The sequence below is a fragment of the Rhamphochromis longiceps genome, linkage group LG19 (assembly GCF_057381845.1).
Source record: "Rhamphochromis longiceps isolate RC_006_pf linkage group LG19, R_longiceps_female_GT1.1, whole genome shotgun sequence".
Classification (NCBI taxonomy): domain Eukaryota; kingdom Metazoa; phylum Chordata; class Actinopteri; order Cichliformes; family Cichlidae; genus Rhamphochromis; species Rhamphochromis longiceps.
This window is the reverse complement of record NC_140575.1, coordinates 13050885-13066967: the sequence shown is the minus strand read 5'-3', so window position 1 is coordinate 13066967 and position 16083 is coordinate 13050885. Positions and strand designations below refer to the sequence as shown.

Genomic DNA, 16083 nt, shown 5'->3' with positions numbered 1-16083 from the left:
CCGATCCTGACCCTGGCTTTAGCAGAGGCCCTCCTGGCCACATCTGAGCCGAGCCTGCCGCAGCTAATGGGGTTGTTGTTAATGGCCCCGCTCCCGTTTGGTACCCGAGATCCACGGAGCCTGCTGCTCCTCTAATCAGGCCACAGAGCCACCAGTATACTGAAGGCTGTAATCCACAGCCAGGGAGGAGGCCGTGATGCCATACAGACCAAATCCCGTAAACAATTCCCTCCAATCAGCTCACCACAAGAATAAACAGGCCCCAGAGCTGGAGCACAGACCCATTACACCCCCAAAATAGGGCACAGAGAGAGAAGGGAAGGAAGACACAGCACTAAGAGGACTAAGAGGATGAAACATGCAGCAAAGCTGCTCGATTCTCAGTGACTGTCATTATCTGACTATTTCAGTGTTAGGACAGAATCTTGATTTGAGAACTGAGGGGTGAAGAAGGCTGCGTGAAAGGGCAGAGAGCTGTGTTTCAGCGGTGCAGACCTGCGTCACGAGGAACTTGGTGATTCGTTCAGGCAGTTTGCTCTTCTCGCTCGACAGGATCATCTCCAGCATGTCGCCGTGCAGCTTCTCCATGACGACAAACACCCGCTCAGGCGTCTCAAACATGCACTCCAAGTTAACGATACCCGGGTGATGCAGATTCTACAGAGAAACAGATCAAAGGCTTCAAACGAGGAATACGCTAAGAGTAAATGTAAACCAGTGACAAATGTAATGAGCGGATTTTCTCTTAACTGTTATCAGTGATTACCTGTAATATGGCGACCTCATTCCGCAGCTGACTCTCCTGCTTGGTAGGAAATCTCATCTTGTCAATAACCTTGATGGCCACATCTCTGCCGCTCTTTCTGTGTTTGCCTGTGTTTGCCAAACAGAAAAAAACATCAATTCACAGCACAGACACTGAATATAAAATGTTCCTTTTAACTAAAGCACAAACATACCTCCATACACAATGCCAAACTGGCCCGATCCCAGCACTTCATCGGAGAATATTTGGTACACCGAGGCAATATCCTACACGGGCGTAATTTACACCGTTAATTTTCCTCTGCTTGTGGAAACATTCAAGTGAACTTTCCATGCTGCAACAGTTACATCATCTTTGGTTTTGGCAGAACTGCTGCCCTTCCAAAATGTTTTTCAGGTATTGCCAAATAGGCAACTTTCACTAAATGCAGAAGTGGAACTGAGACGAAAACTCCATGACCAAAAAATGAGTCTGCAGCTTCCCCATTTCTGCAGCGTAAAAGCTTCCACTGGATGTTTCGGCGACAGGCGCACTAGGATACCGTTTCTGATCTAACCACAGCAACTATTTTAATAGCATATGAATGCATAAATTTGCGAGCTGTGCTGGGAAATTGTGCAACAGCATCTAAGAGAAAAAAGAAGCTCCACTTACCACATTCTCCTGGACCTGGCAGTTGGACACAGATATGCTAATAGACAGCTCTTCTGCAGAGGGAAACACATGATATTTCCACATTCAACAAGTAACACAACATCACTCTGCCAATGCACAAAGCAGACACTAAATTCTTAAGCAACTGTAATCAGAGCTTGCTCAGATACCAGTATTTCTACTTTTCTAAAACCTGCAATCTTATCACAGCTGCACGCAATAACTCACAGCCCCACATAATGAAGCATTTTATTACACAATGAATTGGCTATAAAATTGATCTGGAAAGCTATCTGTGACTGAATGCTGAAAGTATGCAATGCATTTCAAAACTGGGGATTCAGACAGCCGCAGAAACTAATTCTGCATACTAGGCATTGGACAGAAAGCCGGAGATAAAAGCCAGCAGAAAACTTTCTGTGAGGTAATGCTCGACACAAAGATGGAATTTCACTCTTAGACAATGCTTTGATTTTTCAATTAACAGAGACAAACACACACATCACGCTGTCATCTGCAGATTAAACGTTTCATCTACTGATAGTAAAGTGCGGCTTAGTTCATTAGTAAATGAATTCACATCTATGTAGTGAGTTTGAGTTATCTTATCAGGTTGGCTTCTAGCGTCTTTTCTCAGGTTTTCTCATGTCACACTCATTATCAGTTAACCTCAAACTGTGCACATTTCTCATTTCTCTCTCTTTTTTCGGCGACTGGGAGATATTATCGCTGCCCTGACCATCAAAAGCTCAGTTTCCATACAGTTATGTCACTTCACTACTTACACTACTGTCATCCCCAAACAGTGACTTCACAGCCCCACTTCCTTTGGCCTACAGACCCTGAGTCAGGGCTTTCCCAGGCTAGCAAAAGTTAACCGAGGACATCAACTTTAAGGTCATCAAAGTAGTTTAAAAATCGCCTACGACGGGGCACAGAGAGCCTTTTTCTTTCTATATGAGCAAACAGTTCTCGTTTGTCACGGCCGCGACAGGTAACAAGCCTGCTTCATGCGCTAACCAAAGACACATGCAAGCTGATTTCATTCCTACAAACACAAGATAAAAAAAACAAACAAGTTTTTCATCCGGAGACATATCAGCAGCATTTTTAGCACAAGAAAGTTCTGATAAATTCTACTTACTGTGATCTTTGCCTTGGCCGGCAGCGCTGGCTACACTGGGCTGAGGCGTGACGGGCATCAGGGCCTGTCTGATGGCCTTCTCCCAGCCTTGAGCCACCTCCATGCCGACTCCAGAGGCGGCCAGAGCAGGGCTGTGGTAGTGACTGCCGTTGTTCTCCCCTACATAGTAGACCATGGTGGCTGTGATGATCTCAAAGCAGTGAGGGTTGCTGCCCTGAGCCAGATTGCTGTAGTCTCTGCACTGCTCTACCTGGAGGATCTCAGACAGAGGGATTTCCTGTGGAAGCAGTGAAGGAGAACTGATAAGAAAAGCAGACGAAACATAAAAGAGCACAATCTGCATTTCTCAATGAAAGCTCAAGCAAGAATCAGAGTCTTCTTTTCTGTCTTTCTTAATGTTTCAGCCAGTAAACAATTTATGCAAGTCCAAGAGCACATGAACTTCTGAAGGAACCAAAACAAACAGATACACTCCCCCTCCACACAGTGCTGCACATATAAAGTGCTGGGATGGAGTGGTGGAGAAATAAAAATCTCTTATAGCCGATGCTGGCTGTAAACTAGAAGAATATGAAAAAATACTTTCTTCAATCAAAAACATATCATGCTACTAAATGAGCAAATCCACAATTAAGCAATGATACACAAAAGGTAAAGACAGAGGAAGTAACACTCACACACACGCCGCACTCAGTCGTCCCCGCTCTAACTTTCTGCCTTCCTCTTCGCTTGACTTGTGAGCACAAACAGAAAGTGGAGCCGCACTACACTTTAAAAGCCCCCCCCTCGCCCGTCTAACTCACTGTCAAATCAAAGGTGGGAGGGAGGGCCGAAATTACAAATACAGACAATTTCCAACCAATGGGGGCTCAAAGAGGCGCACGCCGTCTGCTCTGCGTGGCTCACCACACAGTATCAGATGAAGTGCTTGTGGTTAGCAGGGCCTGGTCACGTGAGCGCGCTCTGCGGCGGCTCAAGCGGTTCCCTGATTATAAGGCAGGGCCAGCAAGAGGCCCCATCTGAGCACGAGGCGCTGGCGCTACCACTAGCCACCAAGACAAAAGACCAAGCAACTACCGTTCCTCCACGGGGTCGTTTGTGAGTGGGCGTGTGTGATACTGTGACAGGGAGAAGCCCCCTCACCCCATGAAAGCTTCTTCAGAGAAAGCCACAAGTACAGGGGTCTCATCTTCAAACGAGGAGCTGTTATGGCTTCCAAATGGTGAAAATGGCTGCCATGCCTGGCGAGCGAGCCACCACGCGACCACCACTAATCAGATTGGAGGTATAAAGAAAAGGGGAGTGGGGAGGACGGCGGCCACACACTGATGAGCAGCAGGCTAGAAACTGGGGAGGAATGAAAGGAAAGAGCTCGAGGCAGACGGCTTTCCAGATACCAGCGGAGCTCATGGAGAAGCAGTGGTTTCGGTAGAAGACCCCCTCCCCCCAAAATACTACAGGAAATAATTTCATGTTATCTGTCCCAGATAAAAATCCTCTGCTCTGAAGCAAGAGGCAAAGACCAAACTTTGGAGCATAAAAAGGAGATTTACAGCAAGCCTTCAATTAGCCTCCTGAAGCTTTTAAACATAGCTGAGTGCCAAGTTGATAATAAAGAACCACATAAAGCTGCCCTGTAAACACACCCGAGGAGTCGGTCCCCGCTGAGGTTTCCTCTCCGAGGATTTAGTGGCCGGGGACGCAGGGTGTGACAGAATAATTGGGAGAGAAGGGGGAAGGAATACAGTTTTTCCAAAACTTGCTTCACAACAAATGCGGACGGAGAAAAAACAAAAAGAAGGCAGGCAGGACAATAAGCAGAGCTGTGAGCGAGACCACCTGTTTGAGACTCGCTCAACCGAAGTGGAAACTCTGCCGCGTCCTACTCAGCGCCCTGTTGCAACATACCTCTGACCACAATTCGAAGAGGTGTTAAAGTCTCAAAACGCACAAAGCGAGAAGAACAATAAGATAATTACACACTCCATCCTACACAGCACACACGACACACATGTGGAAGTCTTTACCTTGCAGCCCGTACTTCCCTCCCCTAGGCCTCACTGTGTAATTACTGTGCTATTAAGCCCCTGTGGCGGCGTAATGACTGACTACGGCGCTGCCACCGAGAGGGAAGTGTCACACATATTCTCCTCAACTCCATTTACACGTTTAAATCTTCACATTTCACTCAAAGCGAACACTGAGGATTAGAAAAAGAATCAAAGCCAGCATTCAACAGCTCGCAGCGTGACTTTTTAGAAATGTTTTCCCTTCCCTAAAATAAGAGCTAATCAAAACTCTTTTGTGTGACAGACGCAGTCTGACATTTTCTTCAAAACCCCATTTAAATGTCCCATCTCTGCTGTTAGTGATACTGAGGATGATGAAACGCAGAAACTCCGAGACTGCGACCCTTTCACTTCAAGCAGCGAAGAGACCAGGCGGCATTGTGAAAAACCACAGGGGGAATTTCAGTGGGACGAAGTGACCACAGGGTAGTTTACAGTTGTGAAGCGGCAGCCTTCAGCTGAGTCACGCGGCTGCCACCGGGTAGATTTTATTTACATATCACTCATAAGCATGACAGACAGCCTTTATACCTGAATATGAAAACAGATCTTTCCTAAATGACACGTTTGAATCATAAGACAGTAGAGCGGGTGAATTCTGTCTAAGCACTGTGGGGATTTTCATGATATAACTCTGCACAGACTGGACGCTGCAGCTTTTCTGATATTCTTATGAATAATAGTTCGTCGCACCAGATCGAGCTGAAGCCGTGGTTTTCCAAGAACACGGCAGAAATAATAGTTTTAATCTTACTTTGTAGAACTTGGCTCCGGTGTCGTTCTGGAAGAGACTCAGGCTTTTGCTGTCCAGCCTCCAGTAATGCCTCTTCCGCTGTTAAATGGAAACCCCGAGTTAGTCCTAGTGGCAAAATATGGACCACCTACCAATATTACGGAAGTTCAAAATTTTATTTCACAAGGAAAATACCTCGTGTGCTGATTTCAGCACATGTGAACAGTTTCCCCAGCATACATTTAGGGCAGAGCCGTTTCAGGCTAAGCTCCTCTGTTGGGCTTTGGGGTTATCAGTCTTACCAGGTTGTCCCTGCTCGTGTAATGAACCATCCAGCCCTCCTTCACCACCGTGGAGCTCCGCCTCTTGGTGTGTTTGATGGACTGGACCACCCGCATCAGAGGGATGTTGGTGCTAGTGGAGGGGCTGCAAACATAAAAGGAGGTTTTTTTTTATTTAGTGATGATTATCACAATTACCGTAACTCAGAGTTATGATTTCATTAACGAAACACTATTCAGAGCACAGCAGGTACTTCCTGAGACATCCCTCATACGAAGTGAAGCGCTTTTTTTATGTTTTACGTAACACTCTAGGAAACATCAGACTCTGCTGCTGCAGCTGGAGAATAAACAGAGGAGTTGGAGCGTTAGACCTAGTAGTTAAAAAATAACCCCAAATTCCCCAGTTTAGATCAGAGTAGCAACCTTGAATGTCTTCCCCTCCTCTTCTTGTTTCTGATCCCTTTTTACTCAATTGTTCGATTACAGTAGAGTAGAACAAAAATACAAAAATGACATCAGAAACCAGGACTGGGTAGTTTGCATGAACTCTGACATTCATCCCACATCAGCTGATAGATTAGCCACCTGATTGGCCAATCCACCCTAGCTCTTCTTTTTGATCCCGTGTCTGACTTGTCTTCTAGGAATAATCCTTGAAGCTCTTTTCTGAACTGAGCGGTGTCTGTTCTATGTAAGGACTGCCTAGAGAACAAAGAAGTTAGTGAGGCTGATTTCTATCCCTTGAAAAAACCCACAAACTATCCTAATGGTTCCCAAACAACAACTTTACTGACATGAACTCAGGTGGCAAAACTGGTCAGCGTACAGGTGAGGTCGCCAGATGTCGTGTTTATGAAGGAAAGAGTTAAGCAGTCGTCCTTGTCCCTGGTGTCACTGGTGCCTCTTAGTCTCCATGGAACATCAAATGTAAACGACTGCAGTTTTGGGCTACAGCTGGCCTGGATTAACCAGTATGTTCATACCTAATAGTCTTGATGGGCTCTTCATCCTTCTCCCTGTCCAGCAACGGCGAGTCCATTTCAAACATCCTCTCATCCGGAGTGGATGGTTCATCTGGATCATCCATCCCTCTGCCACAATCCATGTAATTACTGTCTACCTCCATTGTATCCATGGTAGTGTCTGAGTCCGGCCCAGGGCTCGCTGGCTCTGCACAAGAACTTTTATTAGAATTACAAATATGAGAAATAAACAACTGTCAGTTTGAAAGATGATGTAGAACTTACCTCCATTGAAGTCCACCTCACCTAAACAGTCTCTTGGTACCTTTGAAGCACAGCGCTTATGGCAGTTGAATCTGCAGTCTAGGAAACAAAATGTTATGATAGTTATGGTAAAGCGCTGCTGTTCCACGTCCTCTGTAGCGGAATCTTCATTGGTCAGCCTACCTTTACACTGCATGCCCTGGCGGAAGAGACCTTTGAGCAGACGCTTGCAGTACTGGCAGATAGTAGGACGAGTGTAGGTGTGAATGGCGAACGTGTGTGGCACCTTAACCCGTGTCTTTTCCATCTTATCCATCCAAATAGGCCGGCCGCTCCAGGACGGGATGCGCTTCCCTGCCTCCTGATGGGACCTCTGCTGCTGGGGTTGGATGGGAAAAGGGGAAGACGGGGGGTATTCGGAAGAATTAAAAACCATATGCAGGAAGGAAGCGAAAGAGGAAAGATAAATAAATAAGATAAAAACAGAGGTAGAAGAGCCTCAGAGGGAGTATGTGAGTGACAGACAAAGAGAGTGAGTAATGACATGTGAGTAAAAGACATCAAAGAAAAAAGTGAGTAGTGTCTGCGCTTCTATTGGTCCAAACAGACGATCAGATTTGTCACTCTTGCCACACATTAGAGTTTAGTTGTGATTTTTTGGTGGATAAATGGAGCAGTCTGGAATCTGTCAGGAATGGAGTTTTCTTCACTTTTTGCCAACAAGTGAGCAGATACATAAACTTGGACTTCTATGGACTTTTAATGTCATTAACATAATTACATTTCCTGGTGACCTTTTGGAGAGACAAAGACAAGAGGGGAATATCTCAGTGTGGGCTTATGCAAAAACGGTTTCGTAAGACCTCGCTGAGGATCTCTCCACAGAGCTCTGTGCAGCACAATTCAATTTTCTGCATCAGTGGTATTCTACAACAGGGCCCAGGAGGTTCACTCGTGGAAAAGAGCCACATTTGATAAGTTTAGAAACATTTAACAGTGGAGGCAGAGCCTGTGAGCTGCATGTGGATTGCCTGCCACACATACTTGCTCCGAATATGTCTCTCTTCCTGCTTCTCCCTCATTTGTCTTCATTTTTTCCATTTAAGACAACGCTTCAGTGAGTTCATTTTACATATGGATAAAACAGTAATCCTCACATTTTCCCTTCTGTTCAGAGAATTCGCAGCTACTAAAATTCCTCTACGCTGCTCTTTCTCTATCCGAGCACCTTCATCCAGTCACACTCACAGCAATCCGAGCTTACCTCATCCAGGACAACCACTGCATTTTCAGCAGGTAAAGGTCGGGGGACAGAGAGAGATGGTCCAGGCAGTGAAACATTGGACAGTCGCCTCTTCCTCACACCACTACAGTTATTTGGGATCTTGAAGGCACAGCGCTTGTGGTAGTTTAGCCCACATCCTTAATAAAGCAAAAAAACAGATCACATTAGTTACCGAACTCATGGAAAGATGACATCATCGTAAGAAATGCAGTGAAGAAACGTCTCATTTTGCAAATCAGCCACAAGATGGTCCTGCTGATAAACAGGCTTAGTACGAGAATTTATGGCCAGGAATGTTTCACTGGTGAATAAATCTTCTCTCTTTAAACTTAATTCGCTGTCAGCGGAGAACTTGACACGAAAACACAAGAACATATTTCAAGTATGATTCAACAATGTGAAAAAATGTAAGGAAAGCGAGCGCGACATGAGTCCACTGGGATCTGAATGTCAAGCATTTCAACGGCTACTGTGCCTGCGCCACATTGTTCTTGTTTGCCTCTATATCTCCCTGATACAGTTACAAGGTCAGATATGTGGTGTGTTTTTGGATCTGTGTTTGAGTGCGGATGCAATAAAAAGGAAGGTGCAGATAAAGGCCAAGTTCTTGGGAATTTGGTAGAATTGATCCAAGTGTGAGTGCCACTGTGTGCGCGAGCGTCTAACCTTCACATTTAAGCCCCTGCCGAACGAGACCCCATAGCATCTCGCCACAGTAGTCGCAGAAGGTGGGGGCCTTGTAGGAGTGGACGTAAAGGGCATGGGGTCGGATCTGGAAATCTTCAACTGTGGCTTGAGCTAGAAACAAAAAGCAGAGGTTGTTTGAGTAAAGATAGAAAATAGAAAAGTTCACAAAGAAACTTCTAATCTAAAGAAAATCATTAAAGATGAAGAATAAATATTTTTGAATACATTTTTTTAATGTAAGTAAGTAGGTGCATGTGAGCTTGCACAGGGAAGATCTACTCTACACGCTCCACTTGCTGCACATAAACACGGATGCTATGTCTCACTGCTGCAGTAGAGGGCATCACATCTGCACCACACGAGCGTGATCGAGTGATAGGGCACGCCCATAAGACACCAGAGACATGCATTTTATTCCTGTTTGTTATTAAGAACCGAATATCGAATCAGCAGAGCCGTGAATATGTCTCTCTTTCTGTTTCTCTCTTATTTGTCTTCATCTTTTCCACATTTCTGTGTCAAATGAGACACAGTGAGTTTGTCGCAACAAGACTTGGCTAATCACGGCTGTGAATCATCAAAGATGTGAAGATGAGTAAGATAAGGCTCATGCTGCCAAATATCCCTGAGTGTGTGACTGTGCCTCCTCTGTTCCTATGCAGTCACTTATGTGGCAGCAGTGACCAGCGAGGGGACGGTTAATATTTACTCTTGGGTTAAGCAGCAAATGTGCTAACGCCATTTCGTTGTGTTTGCCGATGAAGGCATTTTCAGCTTAAAAAAACAAATGTGAAACGTCCTTTGCTTAAAAGCAGCATCTGATATGAGTAAAGACGGGAGGAAACAAAAAGGCAGTTGGTTAAACGAATCCGATCTCTTAATTTGAGCAAAGAATGCAGGACAGGTCAAATGGGAAAGCAAACATTTTGATGTCATAATCCCTGGAATGGAAAATATTTACAGACATTTGCAGGAATATTAAAGATCTGAGACAATTCGGGGCGGCTGTTGAGAACTACAGCGGCTGGTGGGGTGATGTTGGCAGTTTGGGAAGAAGAGGAGAAAGAGCTCAGCGAGGTCACATGTCGAGAGGCGCGCAGCTTTCTCACACAGACACATGAAAGGCAGCCTTCATGAGCTTTCTGCACACGCGTCTGCAAAACAACTGGCCACTTCTTAGCAGTCACAGTGTTACGTAATGGTTATCGTGCTAATAAGTATCAAACAACTCCAAACATAAACTCGACACGTTGTTTTTCAGAGCGCTTCTCACGAGCGGCGGGGCTCGCATGAATGTGCTATCTGTTCGCTCGGAGGCACCGAGTTTCCATTCGGAGTCAAAAGTTTCCATCTCACAAAAACAAGTTAGTTATATTTATGACAAGCAGAAGGTGTTGTAAAATATCAATTTCACGCGGCCCGTGGCGGTGAATAAGGGGCTTGTGAAAGTGGGTGGGAATTTAGGAGGAGTGAGAAACAGAACAAAGGGACACTCGGTCAGGCCAAACCTCAAACCTCATGGGCCGAGATGGCCTGCGCAGCGTCCGCTGCATAGGGCCGCCCCGCACATCAGAGCGTGTTTACACTCCGCGGGTCTACTACAATCACTTACTGCAGGAAAAACAAGCCTTTTTCTTTGAGCTCGCAGCCAAGAAAAAGCCACTTCTGCCTGCTTCTTGCAGAGAAGGAGATATTCAGACCGTCCTTCTCCCACAGCCGCGCAATCCAAAAACAAGCTCGCCGAGGAAAAACTGAATGGAGACGAGGACGAGAGAGAAACTGCGCGGTGGGAAAAGGTTGTTTCACACGCAAAGATCAAGCGTCCGACATGCAAAGCGCCTCTCAAAAAGAAGGTCGCGTTCACAGATTGTGAGATGAAGCATGTGTCCATGTGTAGCAAATCTGAGATCTTCTACAGCTGTTTTCAGCAGGTATGTCTCAGGTTATAAATCGCCTGGCTCCACTGTTGGCGCTAACACCTGCAGACGGATTTGTTCAGGTAGGGGGGGGATTAGAACGAGAGAAAGCGGGGAGGGAATTGCGAGCCACAGAGACTGACACAAAAGAGAGCACAAGACAAACACAGACAGAAACAAAAAGAAGGAAGTTCTCCAGTCTTTAGTCTACATTCCTCAGCCTGAAGTATCCTCAGATCCTGAAACTATACAATCATCCCCTGACTAAATCCCTGCAAACAATACTGTCAGCCCAGGAGAGAGGGGGGAACTCGGCACAGGTGGTGTCAGGTGCTTCCCAGTGGAGGCAGATGGAGCAGCAGCACAGATTGGAGCAGAACAGATATCCTAAGCCATTTGTTGGTCTCAGCACCGCAGAGGAAGCCGGCTCATTCATCGCAGGAAATAACAAAGAAAAACCGAGCACCTGTGTAGTTTTGCAAAGGTGGAAAATTATGGAAAGAAAAAACTCAAACGTCACACAGAAAGCAAGTGTTTGAGAGGACTGTCTGCTTGTATTCGTTCACTAATGACAGAAAATTGCTCAAGACTAATATTTATTTTGGGAGAGCACAGCGGACGCTCACAACAAGCATCTCAGCCCCAACGGGACCCCCGAACAAGACACAAAAGACCGTGTTTATGAAGGTGTGGCAACGACGGCTGGGCCCAAAATTTAAAAAAAATAAGCTGACTCGAATACTTGAAGCGTATTACTTTCAGACAATTGTTTAGACTTTGCAAACACGTGGTTTATACTGCTCGGAGGAGTTTTATATTCATTTTTCTCCTGTTTTGGAAGTCTAGAAGTCTAAAACAGCAGCAACACTGTGCCAGCAAACACACTGCACTGTATCACAGTTTGTATATAAGAAAAGACTGAAAAAACTGGGCAAATTGGAGGAAGTGCGCTGCCAGATTTAGAAGAATTTGGTTTATAGTATAATCCTCTAAATACATGAACAAGTCTGCTGCTGGGTTTATATTAGGGGAGTCACTGCAGGTAAATGGGTCACAACTTCCAACATATACCACAAGTAAAGCAGTTTATCACGTATGCTAAGGCAATCATCCGTCCTATTAAAACCACTCAATACGCTGATGTCTAAGCTGCAAACAAGACACGTTTAGATATTTTCCTAAAACAGAAATATGAACACTGGATGAAGCCAAGCTCAAAATTTTTTGTTTCCTTTGTTGAATTTAAGATTTAAAAAATCTCATTTTATCGCTCATAAATAAAAAATGATATCAAAAGGCAGGAAAAATAGTTTCCACCATGTTTTTAGGAACAGAATGTTCAGTGAATCCGTCTCTGAATAAAAGCTCTACAAACCCTTCAAAATCCCGAGAATATAAACAGAAATAACGCTGCGGAGCTTGGATGGATGTGAGATATCTGCCTTGGATAATGAGCCTCTGTATTTAGAGTTATGAGCTGTAAAATTACACACATTTTTTCTTAAAAGCAGTATTTAAGGTAAAAAAAAATGTAAGTAACAGATAGCATCATCGTATTAAGGCTAAATACGATCACTAAATATGCAAATCAGGCACAAGCTCAATAATTATACATTAATTCTGCATAGACAACGAACAGAAGAAGTGCAGTAAAATAATTATGTTTGAGAGCAGAAGTCCAATCATCGAATATCTGTGCTTTTGCATGAAAAAACTGTGTTTGCATAAAGTCATCATCAGTGGCTCAAACTGTAACACTCTTTGTCTGCAGCTGCATTTAATTAAAATCAGTCCACATGTAGCTCTCACCTGAATGTGGCCGTAAGCTAAACTATCTGGATAACTAATCTGAAATGGGAAGTTTTATTTTCTACTCTTCAACAGCGCAGCTCTAGAATGTCTTTTTTTCCTTTACAAATATGCCAACTAACATTTCACTTAATGCTATTTTGACCTCTTAAATTAGAGGATGGAAAATGTGCATACACTGTACAAACACATTTACGGTGAGGTGCGAAATGACATCAGACTGCTTTGCATACCAGAAAGCACCACCTCAATGAGGTCTCCTTCATGGATGTCTTCAGCTGCAGTCAGCCTCTGCAGGATGTTCTCATCGTTTAAGTCGTGGCGGAATAGCAGGATCTTGTCGTACATGCCAAAGAAGCCGCACTCCGGGAACTGGAGAGAAAGGGAGATACAACAAAAAGAAATAAGCAAGTTTAATTGTAGGCATAACGAATACCGGTAAAGTTAAATGTCCCGAGACGCGATGCCCAGTACGTGGACATTTATGGTTATGCTCTGCAGTGGCTCAAATCTAATACAGAGCATTTAAAAAGGTATGGATCAGCCAGCTGTCTTGATTCTTTTTCAAGCACGCACACACTCACATTATGTCAGTTCCAGCAGCTTACATCACCGCTTGTGTGCAGTATTGTGAACCCAGTGGCTCAGGAAGAGAGCCCCTTTCCTCCCTCAGAGTAATCGACACTATATACTTGGAATAATTCAGTACAGACTAATTCAAAACGAGTGGCTTGCATTTAAACCCGTGTGTTCTGCATTATGCACTTTGAGTTTTCTGAGTCATCTATTAAGACGAATCGATGATGTGTCTGCTTTAGCTGTTGAAGTGTTTCCGCTGGATTTGAGCAGCTTTCTACTATAAGATGAATCACCATTATTCAAGCGTGTCTAAAACGCCCAACAGCAGCTATCACCGCTCACAGCGTGTTGACCAAAACAAACCTTGACAAGCTGGTCGTGAACTGCAGCTGAGTGTGCGACATAAAGTCACATGACCAGGGAAAGGGGCGGGGTAGAGGGTGGGAGAGGTAGACGGGGAGAAGGAGAAGGTAAACATCCTGAGAGGAGTTCAGAAGAATCAGCATACAGGAAGTGCAGCGCCAGTCAATACTGAGTCATTTCCTGTGGTGAGGGCAGCCCATAACCTCTTAGAAAGCCATGTTCTTGTCACAGGGATAGGCCTATAATGAAAATATCCACTGTCCATGCGGCGAAACGGCAGAGTTTGCCCAGTGTTGTCGTGCTGTGGCTCCGCAGCACGTCTGTCGTGTTTAAAAGGAGGAAACGCCATCAAAGGTCAAATCAAAGTGAAACTTACTGAACATCTACTTGGCAAGGATCTCTCCTCTTTGCTCAGACTTTTCAAAGCTCAAAGGAGAAATGCGCTTTGAATACCAGGAACCTGCGCAGCATAACAACACATCTGCACACCTGACACGGCGGAAAAAGTCCAGCGACCCTCAATGAATTTTCAAAGCTGTCCCTACACGGATTGGGAACTGTGACGCTGTAGTTTAACGCCAAGGCAAGAGCCCAGCCTTGATGCCAAGTAGGTTGGTACTGAAGAATCCACCAGCTGTTTCCCCCTGAACCAGGGTCACATTCAATGGGCCACACAGAACAATGCCACTGTGTCCTGGGAGTACCAGGGGTTGGTACAGTGTCTAGGCACAGGACACATAAGACACCTGGTGGCTTATAACTGCCAAGAAACACAGAGAGAGAGAGAAAGCGAGACAGATTGATGGCCTGGGGAAATCACGAGTGTATCACATGACTTGTGTCAACTAAGCCAGAAGGATGAAATGCCTAAAGGTAAAAATGTAAATTCTGCAAAGCAACCGATAACCGATGGTGCTTCAGTCAGCAGTGGAATACAGATGCATTGTAATAAAGGAGCTGGACCCCTGCCCCCAACATGCACTCGGAACTCCCGCTGTGGAGGGGAACAGTGTCCCCCAGGGGAAATTATACGGCAATGGTTTTTTCCACTGAAAGGCCCAACAGTGGGGTGCTTACAAAAGCATTCATGCACTTTCAACAGGCTCATTCCAAGAAAAAATTAAATGTCTTCTAATAACAAAAATTTTCAAATATGGTAGTGTGCAAAAGTCTTGAGCCACCCCTGATTCCCTTTCATTTTATTATGACATTGGCTGCTTTTTCTCCCATTTTCAGTCCATTTTCACAGGAACGTTATGGTTTCCTTGTTAAAGCACCACACAATCATTCGAGCATAAAAAGAGCGCCTAAATCAAGAAATGGACTTAGTACGCATCATTTGTTCTCATGTCTTCATCTGAATCTATGGAAAATGATAAAGATAACACAACTTAAGTCAAACAAATAGTTTTTGGAGCTATTTGCTGAAAACCTGGAGTATCTCAGGATGGTGTGAAATGTGTCCTTAAAAACATGAAAGGAAACAACAAGTGGAGGACAAAAGATGAAACAGCAGGCAGGCTTAAAAACCTACCTACAGCAGCTCAGCAGTATCTGAAGGTCATGTGCTTATGAATAAATAAAAATAAAGCCCAGTAAAGACCAGACACGGGACCTGAGAGATGAGACTTTCATCGGAAACGACTCAGTAGAAGGGGAGGTCAGGAGAGAGCTACAACAGTCAGTTTCTGTAAAGCACGGTGGAGGCGCTGTCATGGTTTCTGGCTGCATTTCATCCCGTGGTGTTGGAGGTGGGCTTATCAGCGTAGAAAAGCACCATTAGATTTTGATCCAGCATGCAGCACCATCTGGAACCTGTCTGATCAAACTGGGAATCATCAGAACAAAAGAAGTTGTAGCATGTGCAGCGACAGCCTGGATGTTCTCTTCCTGTTCTCCAGATGTTCCACTTTTGCACAAAATGCTTGCTGCTCACACGTTAACACTCTCGTTGGCTGACTACCTGTCAGGACAGACGCCTCCCTCCTTATTGCACGCTGGGCTAATTTTCCCTATGACTCCATGAATGACAAATGTATTTCTATTTGTATCCCTACTCCTGCTCAGTCATGACGTAAACCTGTGCACTGACCTCACAACAACAACTACGTGGCAACATAATCCATATATGAAGACTATTTCAGTTATATTCAAACTGCATGAGAAGCTGATTTTGCTCAGAGTGTAAAAACAAGGCACGCGACTGTAGAACGAAACCTTTCCAGCTCGATGCCTCGGCTGACATATCTACATCCTAATCCTGTCACGCTTTCAGGTGATTAATGCTGTATGGCTCAAACCATCAGCACCAAAGGCGGGAGGAGGGGGGCATCCTTCCTGAGCCGGCTGCAGTGTCACGGTAGGGTTTTCCTCCACCCGCCTGACACGCCTGCACTTGGACACACAAACACACGCACACACAAAAGCTGAGGTTGATGCCCATATCTAGCCAGCTTGAGTCACCTCCTCTTGGCTCCTCGTGCAGCACTTTCCACTGTACAGAATGAGTCCCATTCCAGAGCATCTGCATCTGCAGGCAAGAACATAGCAGCTCCAAGGGCAGAGGAC

At 45.0% G+C, this 16083-nt stretch overlaps 1 protein-coding gene across 2 annotated transcripts in view; it reads right to left on the bottom strand.

The window, feature by feature from the left end:
- The window catches only part of prkd3 (protein kinase D3), a 36198-nt gene that overhangs the window by 4493 nt on the left and 15622 nt on the right, over positions 1-16083 (bottom strand). The window contains exons 3-15 of one of the 2 annotated variants that reach the window (XM_085390990.1): positions 12807-12945; positions 8828-8959; positions 8141-8298; positions 7060-7255; positions 6898-6975; positions 6634-6820; positions 5669-5792; positions 5388-5465; positions 2565-2841; positions 1421-1473; positions 960-1032; positions 767-873; positions 496-657 (exon numbers count right to left, since the gene is read on the bottom strand). In XM_085390990.1, coding sequence (XP_085247116.1) covers positions 496-657; positions 767-873; positions 960-1032; positions 1421-1473; positions 2565-2841; positions 5388-5465; positions 5669-5792; positions 6634-6820; positions 6898-6975; positions 7060-7255; positions 8141-8298; positions 8828-8959; positions 12807-12945 — 1764 coding nt within the window. The remainder of the gene's footprint in view (positions 1-495; positions 658-766; positions 874-959; positions 1033-1420; positions 1474-2564; positions 2842-5387; positions 5466-5668; positions 5793-6633; positions 6821-6897; positions 6976-7059; positions 7256-8140; positions 8299-8827; positions 8960-12806; positions 12946-16083) is intronic. The other variant, XM_085390991.1, reaches the window with a different exon arrangement.